This window comes from Oryzias melastigma, linkage group LG16 (genome assembly GCF_002922805.2).
Source record: "Oryzias melastigma strain HK-1 linkage group LG16, ASM292280v2, whole genome shotgun sequence".
Lineage (NCBI taxonomy): Eukaryota > Metazoa > Chordata > Actinopteri > Beloniformes > Adrianichthyidae > Oryzias > Oryzias melastigma.
Window position 1 is genome coordinate 10,965,638 of NC_050527.1, and position 19,812 is coordinate 10,985,449.

A 19,812-nucleotide genomic window follows, 5' to 3' on the forward strand; every position below is an offset into this window, starting at 1 on the left:
AGCCCTGTTGTTAGGAATGATCCGCGCGTCCTTCAGCGGGTAAAATTATGACCTCAGCATGGCCGATAAAGGTCCTCTTTTAACCTCCTGTATCATCTTCTATTTATCCATCGGTGCGGCCGTTTTCCAAATCCTCGAGGAGCCCAACTGGATGTCCGTCAGGGACAGATATATCCAGCAGAAGGAAAACATTCTGAAGAACTACCAGTGTCTGACCCTGGAGGATCTCGATGAGATCCTGGAGGTATGGGACTTATCTTTGTGGGGAGGGTTTAAACCTGGCTACTTTGAATTTATGGGGTAGTAAATGAAAGTTTGTGTTCGGATCAACTAAAACGTCCATAAATCTGTGAAAACGATCAGACTTCTGGTTTAATCTGGAGTCTAAACCCGGGAGGATCGAGGCGGGAGCTGTCGCGCTAAAACTTTGTTTAGGTGTTCAGGGAAAAGAGAATGGTAAAGAAACGCTAGCTTTGAATTCCGAAGAGTTGTTACTTTACAGCGTAAAATAACTCAGTAAAGTCATTTATCCATAGGCATGCGGCGCATGCACGGACACGCACGAAAGTGAATGTTGAAACGGGGCGTGTTTATTTACTCTCGGGGGTTTTACCTGAGAATAGCCAGGTGAATGAAAAGACTACCTTAGAATTCAAAACTACTGGGAAAGCTTTCTGAAAAAAGATGTGAAACGTCTACAATTTAAAAAATAAGACCCATATAAATTAAAAAACGAAAACACTTTTTTCTTTCTTTTGAAGAATCCTGGATAGTCTATCATCAGTGGTTTGACAATTAATCAATTAATTGATGAATCGATTTCTATTCCTGCGACAAAATTGATCTGTCTGAGGCAAAATCAAATCAAATCGCCCTGTACCATCAAAAGATTGTATCGAAATTACATAACTGTTTTGGAATAAACATTTGGATCAGGTTTATTTTACTAAAACATCACAGCAGACAACACACATCTGACGGCAGCATAAAATGATCAAGTCATCATGACAGTCCAATGTGTGGAATTTTGCAAAGGCATGTTACCATACAGTGTAGAATGTTCTAACAATGTTCTCTTTGTATTATTTTTTATGTGGAAAAACAACAGTGGGCTGAAGTTTATTAAATTAAAAATGTGAATGATTTGTCATTCATTCTTGCTTACTTGTTTGTTTGAACACATTTAATGTTGACAATATTGCAAGAAATACAAATAATCTGGAAAACTTCAGCTGCACCGTACCAGGTATTGCTGAGTCACACTAGTTGAATTCTTGACTAAAAATGTCCTCGGTTTGATAATCGGCAACCATAAATTATGATAAGAATTGTTGTTGAAACAAATCATTACCCCCCTAGTTATCATATAACTTCTGGTTTGTGATTGGTGGTGGAAGCTTCACCGTGATTTCCTGTTTGTGTCTGCTAGGTTGCGTCAGAGGCTGCAGGCCAAGGTGTGGCCATCACCGGGGACAATCACCGTAACACATGGGACTGGGTCAACTCTGTCATTTTTGCTGCCACCATCGTCACCACTATAGGTGCCATAGCTTTTTTTTTACCACAACACTTTCAGATAACTGACTAAATCTATCATAAATACAGTTTTATGTTATTTACTTGCAGGAATATTTCAAGCATTTGTGATTGAAGTGCATCTGCATTTACTCCCTAACTACCATATAGCAAATGAATTTTTATTGTTAGTATACTTGGGTATATCAAGTATTCTACAGACCAGGAGTCTGACACTTTTAACTCTAAAATATTATTTTAGTCCTGTTTCTTCCTAATCAAAGAGCTACAAAGTTCCACTTCAGTCTTTAGAAAAAATGCACTTTTTTTCGATTTTAAATATTTATAATACTTAAATTTTGACAGTGTTATTTTTTTGTATATTTAACGATTTCAACTTCTTTTATTTTCACATATATAAGTTCCTTTCAAAATAAAATATGCCCTCGGTCAAATAAAATCTTTCTGCTGCAGCAGATTTACTTCAATTAAAAATGTCAGAAAGTCAAACATGGACTTCTCTTTTTCCTTCATACTTTTTTTCCTTTTACTATTGAATATAAACATGGTATAAAATCCAAATAAAAAAAAATATGTATTTGTGATTGAAGTTTATTTTTAAAATAAATCCCTCTGAAAGTAGATTAAACATTTAACCATCATTTTGCTCAAGTATCTGACATGATAACAAAGATAAATGGAAAAAAAAAATAAACAAAACAAATGACCAAAAAAATGTTTTCTTCTCAAATGATTTGCATTTTTCTTCAAAGCCAAAGAGCCACAATTGAGGGATAAAGGAGCTGTGCATGTAAGTTGCAGACCTCTGCTACAGACCACGTACAAGTAGTGTTAGAAGTATTCTAACTGAATACTTCTTCAGACTAAATTGGAACATTTTATAATATTTAGACAGTATTTAAAAATAAACTTCAAGTATACTGCTTCACTTTTAGTAAAGATTTCATGCACTTTAGTTTTTGCTAAGGGTGAGAGCAATGTTCCTGCTTGATTTCTTGATATGATATGATATTTCTATGATATTTTCCTTCAATTCTTACTTTTTCCTTTTTGTAATGTACAGGTTATGGAAATGTTGCTCCGAAGACAAAGGGCGGCCGTGTGTTCTGCATCCTGTACGGTCTGTGCGGGATCCCCCTCTGTCTGGTGTGGCTCAGTGAACTGGGTTCCTTCTTTGGAGACCGAGCCAAACGTCTATCTCAGGTTATGATTCGTAAAGGCATATCAGTGGTAAGTCTTACTAGCTTTGTGGAAACTACCAAAAAAAGTTGGTATTTTTTTCTTAAAGATGTATTTTTTTAATGTAGAAAAAGGTCCAGTTTACCTGCACAGCGTTATTCCTCTTGTGGGGGCTGCTGGTGCACTTAGTGATCCCTCCCTTCGTCTTCATGTCCGTGGAAGGATGGACTTACTTGGAAGGGATTTACTTCTCCTTCATCACACTCACAACAGTTGGCTTTGGTGATTATGTTGCAGGTAAGAAAAGCTTAGGTCATTGTTGGATTAGGACCGCTGTCGACGTCTGAACACTGACCATCCTTTTAGGTGTGAATCCGGATATCCAGTACCCCCGGCTGTACAGAGTGTGTGCTGAAATATGGATTTACATGGGGCTGGCCTGGCTATCCCTGTTCTTCAGCTGGAACGTCCACATGGTGGTGGAAGCCCAGAAACTGCTAAAGAAAAGACGACACAGGCGCCGACACCTGATTGAACCCGAGCCCATGGTGGAAAAACAAAACCTAGACATAAAGCCGTCTGTGATCGACATTTTTAACTTCCTGTCGGAGAAGGACGAAGACTACAGCACCGTCATCAAACAGATTGGAATTACGGCGAGGATTAAAAAGCCGCCCGAGAACATCAACCGCTCAAAAAGCTGCAGTGACATCCTGGCCATTCAGACCCTGGAACACTCGCCGCGCCGCAAACGCATGATCAGCATCAGTGAGGCGTTTCTCAATGCCAAGATAGAGGAAATTGAGCAGGAAGAGGCGCTTCTGGAGCAGGACAACATTCAAGAGCTTGACTCCTCTGATGTCGAGATGATGAAAGGTGACGGCGTCTTTGGACCTGAAAGCGATGTTCTAGAGTTTTCTGCATCAGTCATAGATGGTGAGAAAGAGGAGGAGAATGTTCAGCATCCGGAAGGTGGGGCCACTAGATTTACAATATGCAAGGTGGCTGAGGAAGAATTTCCATTGAACTGTGATGATAAAGGGTAAAATGTGTGTATTCTGTCACCAAGACAGGAGCAGAGCTCCTGTCTGACCTTTGAAGAAGATGAAAATATTTCAGCAAAAAAGGGTAGAACATTTTCTAGAATTCCTAAAACTGAACGATGGACTGTGTTCTCAGAGATTCTTCTACTTTAGATTCAATCGTTTATGACAGACTATGACTGTAACGAGGAGATGATGTTTCAGCCCAGCTTTGAATTGCATGAATTTTTGTTTGAAAGTTTTATATATTTTTTGGACTGAAATACTTAAGAAATTGAAACAAACACATTTTTTATTGATTCATTATGCAGATCTAACATCTCAATAATGCTTCCTTTAGTTTTCATTAGAAGTTCATACAAACAAAAATCATTATAAAACACAATGTAAGGCTTTGTGGAAAACTGAGCCTAAAAGTAGCTTTCCTTCATAAGGAGCTGCTACAGTGGAGGCCATGAGCTGACGGCCGTCATCTCCATACTCCAGGGACAAGATTGGACGCTCTGAGTGAATGTTCTTTATCCGTATGACCTGTAGAAACAGTTAAAATGTTAAGAACACCTCAGAGAAATTATTTTATTTTTTTTAAATAGAGAAAAAAAAGTAACCTCTGAGCCAGGTGGATCTTCAGGATCAAACTTTAAAAGTTTCAAACCATTGGGATGACAACCCAGCCATATGTCACCCGTCCTGTGGTCCACCTCGATGTTGTCACAAAGGGATCCAACAGCCACAGACTGTTAAGATACACGCGTTAGTGGGGCTTGGTAAATAATAACTGTCTCAAGTACTTTTTATTCACATCGCTGTGAATCAGGAGCAGATGAAAAAAATGGTGTTTGAAAAAGAGCTTATTTGTGACAATCTCCCTACTCTGCAACAAGAGGGGAAGTGGTTCCTTCACACCAACAACTCAGAGGCAGAAACTTAGTACTAGAAAACGACAGGTTTGATTCTAGCTAAAACAACATAATCATAATTAAAACCACTGGGAATGCTTTTAGAATAGATTTGCATGTGCGTTTTGCAACATTTTTTTTAAACAATGCTGCTAACCAGTGTCCTAAGAGTCAAAAGTCACAATTCTCTTTGTTAATGTGAGTTTGATACTAGCAGTTACTGAAGTATTTTTTTACATTTCTGTTTATTTGATGAAGTATAAGACAAAGCAGTATCACCTTGACGTATGCTAACTGTTCCTCCTCGTTTCTCTTGAAAATGTCTATCTCGTGGTCCATGATATCCGAAACATAAATAAACCTGTAAGAAAAAAAGAGAACAAAAAAAGGCTTATTTTCTTTGACAAATCTGTAATAAATATATTTTTCTCTTTAAAAGTCTATTACTGTCTGTCGGGGGATATGTTAATTCCATTTGCAGATTTGAAGCCGCCTGCCACCACCCTCACTTCCTGCGGACTGTAGTACACCACCTCGCACCAGTACAAGTCGAAGATGAAGGTCAGCAACTGAAGAGCTTCGTGCTGAAAGTAGCGATCGTTGGTGGCGTAGAAGTGCTCGACTCCAACTGCAACTATGTCGTTCACACTGATGAAGAGGAAAACGGCACCAGTTCAATGTAATTAATACGATGCAGCAGTTTTATGAGATATCCAACACATACCTGTGCAGTAAAGAGTGAGTAATGGTTTTTAGGTGCACAAGTGTATCTTCCTCCTCAAAGCGAAAGATCTCCACTTGGCTTTTGTGTTCGGGGTGATTAACAACAAACACATAGATGGAGTCATCTGCAAAGAAGCAAATACTTTACTATATTTAATGTACCAGACAGGGCTTTTGCATGACAACATTTTAGTCTTCACCTTATTTCAAGAACACTGACTTTTTTCCAGGATGTTTTTTTTTCTTGTTTAAAAGAACAAAACCATTAAAAATGTCATCTTATTTAAAACAAATGAAATAAAAATCCCTATTATTTTTTTTAATGCTAGCCGACACACACAGCCCCTCACCTGTTTCATCTTCATACACACTTATGCCATGAGGGTTGAAGGACTTAAGGTCCAGCTGGCCTTTGATCTGGAGTTCCACAGGGCTCATTTTTGGCTGCAGCAGATCCAAAACATACATCTTTCCTGGTTCATCAGAGAAGGACGGCAATCCAGGATATTTTAGGCCCTGAGTACATTAAAAAAAAAATCTTATCGTTAAAAGTCTCATTTAAAAGCATTTCATAAACTCATCAAATGCACAGAACAATCATTTATTCATGCATTGATTTTCTATTTAATATTGATTAAAGGTTCACATACTGTACTTAAGAAGGCCAGTCCGTCTTTGAGTATAGTGATATCCTCTGCTCCATAATCTGATCCAAAATAATAAAAATAATAATCAATAAATTACAAAGACTTCCTTTCTTTTATTGACACTTGACCTACTATGAAGTGGACTTCAAACTTTTCACTTATCAGTTTGCACAACTGATCCACACTTATTTTTCAAATACTATGAAATAAAACGAAAAGATCCGAAAACATGAATACAACAGGAATACCGATGTTTTTGAGGTGTTGACAGTTGAGGCGTTTCACTGGAATTTCCCTGGATGAGAGACTTATCTCCCTGCGGAAATACGTGCAAAAAACACAAACAACAACGTGAAAGTGGATCAAACTCTGTTGTTGTTAGCCAGAAAATGCAGGGACCTCTTAAATATTTAATGACTTACTTTATTTGCAGGAATGCGCGTCCCAACAGCGCTGCAAACGCAGCAACAGCGGCAGCGATCAACGCTTTCCTCACTGCGGCCATGTTTGACATGTCAGGGTGCGTTTACACGACTCCACCAGAGGGGGCGCTGAGATGTCAAAGCCACCAATTCTATGAAGTATTGATATGAAACATATCTTAGACTGAATATATCTAGGGACGTTTTTTTATGTATTAAAAATTGTAAAAATATTTTTTCATTATGGCAAAAAAAGGCTTCTAGCAAACTTGGGATATCTTTATGAAAGATGCTGAAACATGTTTTGAGAAGGCATCCTTCAAGCTTTAAATTACTATAGTAGTTTGCCACAAGCTATGGGGCAAAATTACCTTTTTAGAGTAACAGTTTTATTTTTTATTACAGGAAATTCCTTTAAAAAAAAGCTACAAAACAGTATCTGACAACTATTACTTGTCCAGACTTGTTTTCTTTTCTTATTTTAGTATTCTGTTAAACATGATTTTAAAACCACAGTCTGATATTCATTTAAGCCCAATTTAATTTTTATTGCTTTAATTAACTTTGACTTCAGTCAGTTTTCAGTTATTTCAATAGTCAATATAGTTTTTTTAATAAAGGAAAGGTACCAACAGTTTTGTCCAGTTGTACATTTTATTTCTTGTCAAAAACACAAAAAGAATACCACAGCTAAAAGATCACAGCTAAGAAAACATGTAAACATCCAGAGTAAAAAATAAAAATAAAAATCCCAGAGCAGTGGAAAAAAAACAATTTTAGTTCAAGTTTCTTTTTTCCTATTAAAAGCACACCAGCACCAAACATTTGATTCCATGATCAGACTCTCCTTATGTTCATTTTTCTAATCAAACCTGGTGTTCTTAATGTTCACCCCTTCCTTTCATGGTCATACTTTGCATTAGAAAGATAAGAAATAGAGAATTCTTTTCCTTTTAGTGCAATGCATCCACAAAGGAAATGATTGTTTACTTGAAATCACAGCACAAAGCCTTATGAAAAACAGTTCCAATGAGCAGCTTGTCCCCATAGACGGTCGCCACAGAGGAGCCCATGAGGACATGACCATCATCTGCATACACCTGAGTCACCACTGGCTGATCAGAATGGATGTTCTGGATGCGGATAACCTGTAGACATTTAAACAAATAAACTATTATCTGAAACTGCAAAGCATCTCACACGCCTTCCAAAATGAAGAACGCAGACCAACCTCTGATCCAGGCGGGTCTTTTGGGTCAAAGATAAAAACTTTCTTTGCGTCGATGTGACAGCCAAGCCAGAGGTCGCCAGACTCAGGATCAACCTCGATGTTGTCACACAGTGAAGCCACATCGACAGTCTGGTGGGGATGCATAGACATGAGCTCTCCACAAAGATTGTTCAAACATGACATAGTAGTACATATCGTGTTTGTGATGTTAACTGAAGAGACTGATCAGTTCTGCTGACATTGTACTACATATATTCATTTGGGGTTGTTTCAATTTAAGCCAAAATTTCCAGTATTTGCAAAAACAGAGAATTCAGCTGTTATTTTTGTTGGTAATGTAGCAAGAATACATTCATTAAACAAACAAATCATCACTATGCAAAGAGAAAAAAAAAATTAAAGCAACTCTTAATATACTAAAAAATATTTAAACTACCTTGGAGGCTTACTAACAATCATTCAACACTAAACAACATTTTCTTTGATTTGGATGTTTACAACAATATCAAATTTAAGAGAAAACTTTTACTGTAACTTAGAATAATTTATTTTGAACAAATTACATAAGAAAACAAGTTGTGGTTGTAATTTGATATAACCTTTTTCTGTTTATTTTATGTACAATGGGGACCAACAAGGGTCAGTAGTAGGAATCCGGCTTTTCAGCTATAATTTTTTTTTTGTGTGTGCTAAATTTTAGAAATGAAAACATATGCTGATGATAGCTTCATATTTGTTATTAGAAGGGATGCAGTTCAAGCCTGCTTCTCCTTTTCACAATGGATGGAATCCGTGATTGGTCTAAATACTCAAGTGTCAAAAACAAATTGCTTAAATGTGCTTTAACCAAACTAACTAATTTGACCCTTTACTTCCGGAGATGTTGTCACCAACAACATAACACGCTCTTTGAATTATGATAACTCTTCGACTGTTTAATGGATTCTAAAACAGAGAAAACTTTCTAAAACAGAGAAAACTTTCTCTGTTTTAGAATAGTAAACAGATTTAATTTGATCTTAGCTTTAGAATTTGTTTGTTGGAATTATGTTAATTCCGTGAATAGTTAAGGAGTTCAAAAAATGTCACCACAGGAGTTAAAGCTACAGTGCTAAAGCATTAAAGAAAACCCAAACATTCACCTCAAAAAGGTAAATAAATATATAACGCTATATTTAACTTTCATGTCATCTGCAATTTTCACAAATCTGCCTTTATAATCACGTATTGTCGATGTAATATGATGTTTCACCAGTAGCAGTGCAGTAACTACCTTAAAGAAAACTGGGTAATAGTTTTATTGCATGTATTTTGAATATTAATTCAAATCAAGCAAAAACTTTAAACAAAATAACAAATAAATGAGATTTTAAAACCCAAAAGTGAAATTTAACCTGAAAATTACCTTCACACGGGTCAGCATGTTGTCTTCTTTGCGCTCCAAAACATGGATATTGTGGTCAAAGATATCGGCCACATACATGTGTCTGCACACGATGAAGGACATTAGAGAAATGTGGACGCCAAGGATCATAATTTTGCTTATTCCCTTACTGTTTGTCTGGAGACATGTTGATTCCATTTGCAAAGTAATAACCCTCAGACACCACTTTCACCTCCTTTGGACTGTAGAACACCACATTGGTCCATGGCTGGAGCAGGAGAAACTCCAGATATTTGAGGAGCTCATTGGAGAAGTAGTGATCATTGGTGGCAAAGAAGCTTTCTGGTCCCACAGCAAAAATATCATTCACACTGAAAACAAAACAAACAAAAAAAAATCAGGAACTTATCAAATTTGGACTTCCTGAACTCAGAAATGACATATTTAAATATTTAGTCACCTGTGAAGCAGCTCATGTTGGATGGTTTTGATGTGCAAAAGGGAGCGATCCTCTTCGTCATATTTGAACACCTCAATTTGGCTTTTATGTTGAGGATGATTGACAACAAGTAGGTACACCGAATCATCTGACAGCAGCAAGACACCAAGAAAATGTTTAAGAAAATAAACATTGACAGAGCAGATATTATGTGGCTCTAAAGCTACAATCACACCAGGCTCAGAAACAATCAAGCAACTACTTTCAATGATGACACACATATTCAAAACTCTCACGTTAATGCATTGCAACACAAGTTTTTAAATCAATCTACAGACAAAATGCATGTCCATTGAGTACATCAAGTTAAACTAGTTGAACTTTGACCAATCAGGGACTCAGATTTGGTAGAATTGTATGGGTAGTGTCTTTCTCAGAAGGGCTACCTGTTTTACAGTTAATCAGGGAGGAGACATTAATTGCGGCCGCAATGATATGATGTAAAGTCTTTCATATATCGGAATAGAACTGTGAAAGAAAAAGCCAAGATATCAACGTTTTTGCACGAAACTTTTCCAACTTGAGTAAATGTGCTAGTATCGGTCAGTGACAGACTTGTGTGAACGCCACATGCTAAAAGCCACATTCAGCAAATTCTTGAAGTCGCCACACAGGCCTGGTGTGTATGTAGCATGACAGAGAAATTCAAACTAAAGCATGTAGAAAAACAACAAAACAAATAGCAAATTGCTTTATTCCTTTGTGGTCTAAGATAAAGGGGGTTGTGAAACCCTGAGTGATAACTAAATCACTCTCTTTCAGATTTGTTTACACACCCATGTGAGCTCACAAGCCTATGGATTAAAACATCATTTTAGCGGGCCACAATGCCCTATTAAAAGATTCGTTTGGGAATAGTTTAAAATCTAACCAAAGTAAAACTCCTGACAGTTACTAGTATTGGAGAATTGTTAATATTTGTTAGTGTTTTGTTCAAATACACCAGTTTTTACCACTCGGGTCGATGTAGACACTAATGCCGTGAGGGTTGAAGGATTCCACATCAAAGCTCCGAGGCAAACGAAGCTCCACAGGCTTCAGGCGGGGATCGTGCAGATCAAGGATGAAGATTTTCCCAGGAATGTCAGAGGTTGGTAATCCAGGGTACTTCAGACCCTTCAAAAGGTCAAAATATGTGGTTAAATCTCATTGGATGGTATATTACTTCAAACCAAGGAAAATTTAGTTTTTTTTCCCTTCATAAAAGTCAGTAGATTTAATATAAATGATCAAATTCCTTGCATATTTTCTTATTACTATTTTAAAGGAAAAGTAACTCACAAATAACAGTTTGTTTTTTTTAACTTGGGAAGTTTCACCACTAAAATACAGTTTTTTTAGTTTGTTTTTCTAACTTCAAATGGGTTTAACCTGTAGGAAAGTACATTTGGATGGGTTTCAACTCAAACACTGACAGAGCTGATAAAGGCAAGGCCGTCTCCAACGATGGTTATATCCTCAGCCCCATGATCTAGGGAAAAAAAATAAAAATAAAAATGCTTTAACTAAAATCAAACTACATCATACGCGTTGTGGGCAAATAACACTCACCCAGGTGTTTGAGCTCAACACAGTTCTGCAGATGATTGTTGGCCACCACCCTATCGACGAGGAATCTCCTCCTGCAGATTCAACCAAACTTTCTTCAGATCAACAAGCTTTTACTCCGACAAAAATCCTTCATAAGTGCAGTTTCTGTCAAGATTACCGGACGGCGGTGAACCTCTCACCGAGCAGCAACGCCACTAACAACACTACAACCGAGAGAACGGTCCACTTTCCCATTTTCAAAACACAAAAGTGGAGTTTTCAACTCAACCATTTAATGACTGCAGAGCTAAGAATGAACCCCGCCCCCCAAAGCCTGCCTGCAGTCTATGCAGGGCGCGCGCGCGAGACTCGTGCTGCCTTCAAGACAGTTGGACAACTCATTACTCTGTCGCATTCAGGGGACGCTGCACTTTCTTTTGGGTGTCTTTATCAAAAATACTAAATCTTTCTGGTTAAAACACTATTTACGATTTTATTTATGGACATACTCTAGTGAAAAAAATATTTTTAACATGTTCTTGTAGCATTTTCGCACAACAGAGGACATCTAAAGAAAACTAAGCTTATTGGGGTATTTCTGAGTATTTCTTTATTTAAATTGTTGAATCAGGAACGGAAAAAAAGTTATTAAAAACATCTGTTCCTGTGGCGTAGGTTCAACAGTCAGCAGCCCACAGGGTCTATGCTTCACTTCATTCTGATGCATTCACTTTCTAACAGACATATCTATGTCTTTGTTTTGCTCGTCTGAGTTGGTATCTGGCTCAAACAGCTGGAGAGCTCCAATATTGCTCGCCATCTTTTTTGCATAAGTTAGATTGGGATTGTGAGCAGCTGGAAGCTAGCAGGAGACAGACAAAGGGATGATGGGAAATAAGAGCAGGCTTACTCGGTCAAAAGTCCTGCCCACAACTCAGAGGTCAACTTCTAATGAACTCCTACATTTCCGCAGAAACTATATGTCCTTGAAAGCGAGAGGTTTTTTTTTTTTGGCAAAAACACAATATAATTATAACAAAAAGAACACTGTGAACACTTTAACAACAGTACAAAAAAATAACAGGGGTGGGTCTTTAAATCCATCCATCCATCCATCCATTTTCTTGACCGCTGTGTCCCTGTCGGGGTCGCGGGGGTGCCGGAGCCTATCCCGGCTACTGATGGGCGAAGGCGGGGTACACCCTGGACAGGTCTCCAGTCTGTCGCAGGGCCTCAATCACACACACATCCACTCACACATTCACACCTAGGGACAATTTAGAGTCACCAATTAACCTATGAAGCATGTTTTTGGACGGTGGGAGGAAGCCAGAGTCCCCGGTGAAAACCCACGCATGCACGGGGAGAACATGCAAACTCCACACAGACGGGATTCGAACCGGGGCCTACTTGCTGTGAGGCAAGAGCGCTAACCACTGCGCCACCGTGCAGCCCCGGGGTCTTTAAATATACAATAAATTTAAAATTTGATTTACCTGTTCAACTTTTACTTAAAAAAATGTTTTTAGCTTCTTGCTATAAATTTAACACAGGTCGAGCTTTTATGAATACAATTAGAAATGTTTACATCAAAAATAAATCATCAACCAAATTGATTTTGAATTTTAAATCTTCCTATGTAAAAATAATAGATTTTTTTTTCTTTAAGGCAGTGCTGGTTGTATTTACAATCTCCAATCATCTAATCTGCAATCTTGCAATAGTATTTAATCTGTGTTCATGGCTGTAAAAATGACAAATTAGACCTTTTGTTGTCCCTTATACTCCTCAGTCATGGTGTAGATATATAAATAGGTGCCTATGGTGATGGTATTATACTGTATAATTGGAACATAAGAGAACAATCACTGGCTCTGTAAAGAAAGGGAAAAAATGAGGAGTAACTACAAACCCATAATGTACTGTCGTTTACTTTGGCATTTTAATGTAGCTCTTTACATTTTAAATATGACCTATGATTTTAGTTTTAATGGGATGTTGCAACCTCTAAAGAAAACAGAGCAAACAGAGAAAGAGGGCCTTGTTTTCCTCTAAACACCTCAATTGAAATCTGATACAGAATCATTAGAAGGTCAGTATAAGCAAACATAATAAGATCCACTGATCTCTGCTAAACCGTCAGATTTCATTTCATTCATCCATCAACTTTTAAAAACTGCTTATTCGTGATATAGGCTTGATGGATTCCACTCAGCAACTTTGCAATTGCTTGGAGAAATAATTAGACATAGTCTATTAAGAGGAATTTATTTTTCATATTTTTTTTGGACACAAGAACCACAGAGTTTGTGACTGTTTAGGGTCAGAGAGATGAGCTGCTCCATACAGAGCTCGCTAATGTTTGTTGTATAGTCTAAGAAATTGGACTGTTCCTAAATTAAGGTGGTAACCACATAACGTCTTTTGAGATAAAAAATAAATCAATAAATTCACACTGCCTCTTTGGGCCTTTGACCTTTTCTTAATAGCCTAGCAGAAAAAAAAAATAAAGAATGAAATCTTATTTTTTACTTACAGTCTTCTAACACATTTAGTACATGTATGGTTTTGTGAACTGTAGCTGCATCTCTGAGTTGCATGCTTGAAGACTAATTTCATATTTAGCTGTGTCTTAATTTCAATACGCAGTGCAAATTTCACAAGACTCTTTCAGCCCTTATTTGGACCATCCCTTCCTAAATATTGGAGCAAAGTTTCCCCAACAACACACCCAGCCTGGGGCAGGTGCTGTTGTGATTCCGGAAATTTGTCTTTCAAGTCCCTAATGGGAGATCATTCATAAAAAAAATAAATAAATAAAAGTAAATAATAAAAAAAAAAAAAATACAATTCAACCTTTTTTGCCCGACACTCTTTAGTGTTTGGTCCATTTGCTGATCACATTTGTATGAGATGCAGACCTGTAAAATGTGTGATGTAGATTTATACTAAAAACAGCCACTGCTTTTCAGAATAAATTGTTGAAAAGTCAATATTTGTCCTCCAGATGGCGCCATCATGGGTCTAAAAAAAAAAAAAGAAAAAGAAAAACCTGTCAAACCAAAATAACCAGTTTTAAAAATCCTATCAGTCATGATTTCAGACAGGAAAAAAAAAACAATAGACAATCTCTGGAGGTAGCTTTTTTACCCTTATAATAGCTTTTTTCCCAACTGTATCTGCGTTTTTTTTTTTCTTATTTCAGTAAACTAACATAGCATAAAGTAGCTAAACTGCAATCTGATTAATTATTGGCTCCTTAAATTGAAATAAAAGTCATTTTAATGACCTCTCTAACAAAAACCAAACAAATGTATTGTTCTTTGCTCAACCTGTCCTGCATCCTTCTATCCTTTTAAAGAGAGATGTTCACTACAATTGTGTTTAATGAGAGCTTAATTTCCATTGAATTGTTCTCTAAATAGTTTCTTTTTAAAGGTCATCCTCCAAAATCATCAAATATATATTTTTGCTTCCATTGTTTATATTTGTTAGTACAAACTTCTTTTAGGACCAAGTGCAACAACGTATCTGTAGTTTCTTTTACTCTCTTGAATTTGCTTTGTAAAATATATTCACCCAAACAAATAAATGCTTCAATTAAATTTAGTTCAGATAGTTCATACTTTTATAAATGATTAAATAAATCAGGTTTGGGTTTGGGATTATCAGAGTTAAACAGTCTGCAAGCAAAAGTCAGTTTATTAATTATTTTCTAAAAGATTGATTGGTAGTTAAATGGAGTTTAGGAGAATAAATGAATTATAAAGACAATTTATAGCATTTTTAGTGCATTTGGTATAGAAAATATACGTTCGCTTATTTCAGGACGCAAATGTAAAAACTGGAGCAAAACTAAAATATCAGCATATGTTTTTTAGGTGTTTTTATGGTAAAAACAAGCTCAAATGCAAAATTTATCAAAGTATCTTAAACATATATTGATGCAAAAAATGCCTATAGTTTCACAAAACAGCACAAAAAAGTATATTTGTAAGTAAGACTTTGTAGTCTTTCAGAACTGAATGATTGTAGAATCATCTGTTCAGGTAAACAGCTTTTTACCTGTTTTAAGCGCTCTGATTTTCTTAAAAGGCAGCTTATCTTTTTATATTTGTTGATACACTTATTTATGCAGGGAATGGTTTTTGCAATCCATGCCACTTAATCTTTAAAATTCATTAGTTTTAGTTTTAGTTCAGATTGAAAAAGCTCGGGTTTGTGATGCAGCGAACTGCCAAAGTCTACTTTCTCCACTACAATACGGAAACATCCACTACAAATAGATCTATTAACATCTGTATCCACATCTGACCTGTGGTCTGGCTGAAAACTGTGGATAGCTCCAGTTTTACTTCGCTAATGTTAGCTTGGGCTTGTGAGGGACTGACTGTAAGCTAGCTGGAGAGAGTGTAAACGAAAGGCTGATGGGGGATTACACTAATGGGCTCCCGCTGAAGTCTTAAAATTAATACAGGCTATTTAATTTAGCTAAAAACTGCATAATCATAATTAAAAGACCACTGGGAATGATTATATAATAGAAAATAAAGTTACAGTACTTTAAACACAGTTTTGATCTCTGCAGGACTGTATTCTACAACAACGGCTGAAAACTGAAGCAGAAGCTTCTCTAAACCATTGAGAAATTCATGGTATAGAATCTATCAGCTTCTAGAACAACACTATTATTCACTCTACAGGAAGAATTAATTGATTTCAATACTGTTTTAGAGGTAAAACCCCATCTTTTATCAGTACATTTACTCATACACACAATAATTTATTGTTACCCATGCAGCAAGTCCCTAATTCCATTTTGTTGGAGATAAATGACACCTGATTCTGTTATACAAAAGAGAAGATGACAAACCAAACTTACACTGTGGGATTCTGAGACAAACTGACATGAACACATTTGAAGAGTAATGAAGGTGCATTGTTCGGGATAAATGATACCTTGGTGTAAAACATGACAGAAATGGTCAATGCTTGCTTAAGGTGTCGACTGCTGCCTTCTTTTGTTGTCCTGGATCCTCACAATAAAAGGTGTTGCACAATAAAACTGTAGACCTCTGCGTGTCACACCCTGGAAAGTGTGTCATTATTCAGTTTGTTTAAGATGTGTGTAATTTCACATGGTAAAGATGTTTTTACTGCTAGAATCATTAAGAGTAAAAATGAAATGTGATACTTTATTCAAGCTAATGTCCAGTTGTAAGAGTTCAATACATTTTTTTTTGTTTAAATTACAGATTTTTAAGGAGAAAGTTGTCAAGGATTATAAAAAATGTTTTTTTGCTAGTAATTGGTGTGTCCTATGTTTAAAAACCTCCTGACAGCAGTGTAACCTGCAGAAGGGATTATATGAAAACAAACATTTACAGTATCGATCTCTGACGATGATTCTATTTTTAAAAGCGAAAACCACAACTCACAAAAATTGTTCATTTTCCTTCCTTACTTTCATCTCACCACTGGATCATTTTGCAGCCCCCTAAAATATCTGTCACTTTTGAACTTTTTTTATTTGGAGCTAAGGCGTAATGCTGCAAGTAATGCTGCATTCAAGACTATCAGACATTTGAACACTTTGTCCTCCATTCCACATAAAGAGAGTGATACAGTAAAGCAATCATTTTCTTCAGTCAAGTAATTTACAATAAACTCTTGGAAAGGCAAATATATTTATCTGTAAAAATAGTAATTTAAGTAATTTACAGAAATATAAAAAAGCTATAAAAGCACAAATGGATGTATAGTAATTTAAGCATCCAAACATACTAACATGATTTAAACATTAAAACAATTTTTTTGGAGGAAAAACATCAATAAATGTGTATTAAATAAATACATGAGACAAGTGTCTTGTTTCTGTTGTGTTGATCTTTTTTGTTAATTTGGCAAAATGAGCTCATATGTGCAATTAAGGAATTATTTGAAACTATGTGCGTATAAACTTTTGTAATTTTATTTTTATCAGATACCTCCTATGACACTCAACCATATTTCTAGAGCAGATGTAGGCAAACCTTTTGACCCGTGGGCCACAAAGGGTTCTAAAATTTGAAGTGTTTTGGTAATCTGCCTCATTAGAGAAAGAAATAACATGGAATCTGGACAAAATTTTAATTCTATATAAATCTTTCTAAATGGAACATTTATGAGTTTTTATTTCAGAACAGTGGCTTTTGTTCTCATTTTAGTGCCAGTTGTTAATCCTAATTAATGCTGCGTTCAGGTGGTGCTGAAAAGATCAGAAAACAAACAGTCCTACTCAGAAAACACACATGAACATCAGAAAAAACAACAAATCTTCCAACACCAAATAAATGCAAAATAATTTTCTGCATCTAAACAAAGTATCAATGCATTTGTAGTGTCTTATCTTTGGGGAGACAACAAACAAAATAAGACATTAATAAGGATTATCAATATAATTTATCAGGTTTGCCGAGTCAGATTTGATAGTTTAATGAGCCACATAGTTTAGAGTTTTGGAGTGTACAATAAAACAGAACATTAGTCTTTAAAACTCAGAGTGCATGCTAGCGTTATCAGTTTTTGGAACCAAGTCTGAACTTTTCTACTATTTACTAATGCACAAAATATGTGATTTCATGTGGGTTAGCTGTGTTTCAAATGAGGAAGTCTGAATGTTTTAGTTGAACCAATCAATCTAGAGAGGAAAAACCCATGACTATCTAATAATATTGTGTCATTAGCAACCCCATGGTAGCAACTGAAGATTGTCAGAAAGCAGGACAGAAGAGGTCACTGATGTCCAATCCTTCAGTCAACACTGAATCAGAGAGTAGGAGGGACACTTTGTGGATAAAGTGTCACAAGGCCGACAGAATTCTGAGAAGTTCCTCTGTAAACACAGAACTGTGACGACACTCACCGATCCCTCCTTAACCTCTGGACTGACTTCATTCATCTCAGCCCAGCAAGTTCTCTCTGAAATCTGCTCTGTTGTCAAACTGATATGATGGTCTGATGTCAGGTAGTGAAACCGGACTGTAGCACCCGTATATAATCATATTTTGTTTTATTACTAGTTCTTTTTTTTTTTTTTTACCAGAAGAGCTCTAAAATCCTTTGGATCATTCCCTCTGTTATCATTCTGAAGGACATTCTATTTCCTTATTTAAATGTTTAACCATAGAGAACTCAATGGGGCAAATTTGACAATTTTGAAGACTTTTGTTCATGCTTTCGAGTTAAAATTAGCAATTTTTTAATTTTTTTTTTAGAAATTTTAAACCTCCAGAGATTTTTTGTTCACCAAGCAGCAAGTTGTACTTTAGCGTTAATGCCATATTTAGTAAAGAATTTTGAAAGCAGAACAATATTTGCTTTAATTTATCATTATTTTAGAAAGAACAGAATGAAAACATAAAAGATCCAATTTAATCCTGAGAAATGTGGAATGCTTGGATTTGATTTGATAAGCATTGTTTAATAAAAAGAGTTAGTTAGGGTGTTTTTGATCCTCTGCATCATTTGAACCTTTCAGCATTACATAATTAGATCATTCCCTCCTCCTGATCTCCATGCTTTTCATTGTTTGGAAAGCAACTGATCACTCATTGTGACCAAAGACAGAGCTTCAATGGAGTTCTTTCTTCTGCAGAAACTTAAATCCTCATGAAAGTAAACCTTGGACCACACACCCTGCGAGTCCTGGGACAGCTTCCTAGTGAACACGACGGTGTATCCTTTTATCTAGTAAAGCTGGATCTCACAATGACAAGACACCTGTCCTGCTGAATTGGTATAGATTGACATAGAAGTTAGCTAGACGCTGTAGAATTAAACATTTTTAACACTAAAGCTGAATTGTAAAAAAGTAAAAAAAAGGTACATTTCTAAGAAAATTATTTTCTGTCTCTCAAGGAAAATAATATTATCAAGAATCGTATTAAATAGCAAAAGAATCTTAGTTTAAGAAAACATGTCCTAGTGACTTGACAAGAATTCTTGATTAGACTGTTTTTCTAAACTCATTGGCATTTCTTTTTTCATTTAAAGAACAATTTTTGAATTTTAAGAATTTTCGACTCATTTCTCTGAAGACTGTTTTTATCTGAAGGACATGTATTCATGCAAAAAATATTTGAACATTCATTTCAGTCTTGCACTTTTGTTTTTGAGTGTCTGGTGATGCAAAAACGCTCAGTCATTCACTTTATCAGCTAGTTGAGAAAGAAAAAGTGCCACTCTGCTCATGAATGAACATCCTGGAGATGCATGGCCCACAGCTGAAGCTGGACTTTAGCAGCAGATATGAACTGTTATAACCATTTATTGCATTATTCCAGCCTATATTTTATTGCTAGCATAAATGCCTCGCCCATGATGGAATTATCAGCTGTGAGCATTTTCAGTCTCATACACTGTTGTGCTTCCATGTTTATTTCAAAATGGTAAACATGAAAAGTGTCTTTATGCTTCTCTTTTCATATTTATAATTAGATTTTTTTTATCTGAAGAAATTCTTGAATCTTCTCAAAATTGATGCTGTCAGAAAATCAAAAAACTATCATGGTTTTGTAAAAAAATACTTGCAAAAAAAATAGCCTTTCCTTTATTTAAGATAATTCTAACATTCAACAAAAATTATTTCAGCATATTATTTTAGTGACAAAAACTTAAGAAAGGGTCACTAAACTGTAAACTTTGCTACTAAATCTTCATGAAACTAATTCAGAAGACT

General features: G+C 36.0%; 3 protein-coding genes across 3 annotated transcripts; 1 reads left to right on the top strand and 2 right to left on the bottom strand.

Moving 5' to 3' along the window:
- Positions 1-4,014, top strand: LOC112144064 (potassium channel subfamily K member 5). Its single transcript, XM_024268380.2, has 5 exons — positions 1-244; positions 1,430-1,541; positions 2,600-2,766; positions 2,844-3,012; positions 3,082-4,014. The coding sequence occupies exons 1-5, from the start codon at positions 59-61 to the stop codon at positions 3,759-3,761; spliced, it is 1,314 nt and encodes a 437-aa protein (XP_024124148.1). The 5' UTR covers positions 1-58; the 3' UTR covers positions 3,762-4,014.
- Positions 4,015-4,032: 18 nt separating this feature from the next.
- Positions 4,033-6,670, bottom strand: LOC112144065 (serum paraoxonase/arylesterase 2). The gene is made up of 9 exons (XM_024268381.2): positions 6,450-6,670; positions 6,276-6,343; positions 6,031-6,086; positions 5,731-5,896; positions 5,382-5,505; positions 5,105-5,305; positions 4,937-5,018; positions 4,367-4,495; positions 4,033-4,289 (listed from the first exon to the last, which is right to left on the bottom strand). Exons 1-9 carry the CDS (start codon positions 6,539-6,541, stop codon positions 4,131-4,133), a joined length of 1,077 nt encoding a protein of 358 aa, XP_024124149.1. The 5' UTR covers positions 6,542-6,670; the 3' UTR covers positions 4,033-4,130.
- A 414-nt stretch (positions 6,671-7,084) lies between these two features.
- On the bottom strand, positions 7,085-11,431 carry LOC112144107 (serum paraoxonase/arylesterase 2). Its single transcript, XM_024268434.2, has 9 exons — positions 11,272-11,431; positions 11,115-11,185; positions 10,979-11,034; positions 10,517-10,679; positions 9,525-9,651; positions 9,235-9,435; positions 9,086-9,167; positions 7,681-7,809; positions 7,085-7,597 (listed from the first exon to the last, which is right to left on the bottom strand). The coding sequence occupies exons 1-9, from the start codon at positions 11,346-11,348 to the stop codon at positions 7,436-7,438; spliced, it is 1,068 nt and encodes a 355-aa protein (XP_024124202.1). The 5' UTR covers positions 11,349-11,431; the 3' UTR covers positions 7,085-7,435.
- Between the last annotated feature and the right edge of the window lie 8,381 nt (positions 11,432-19,812).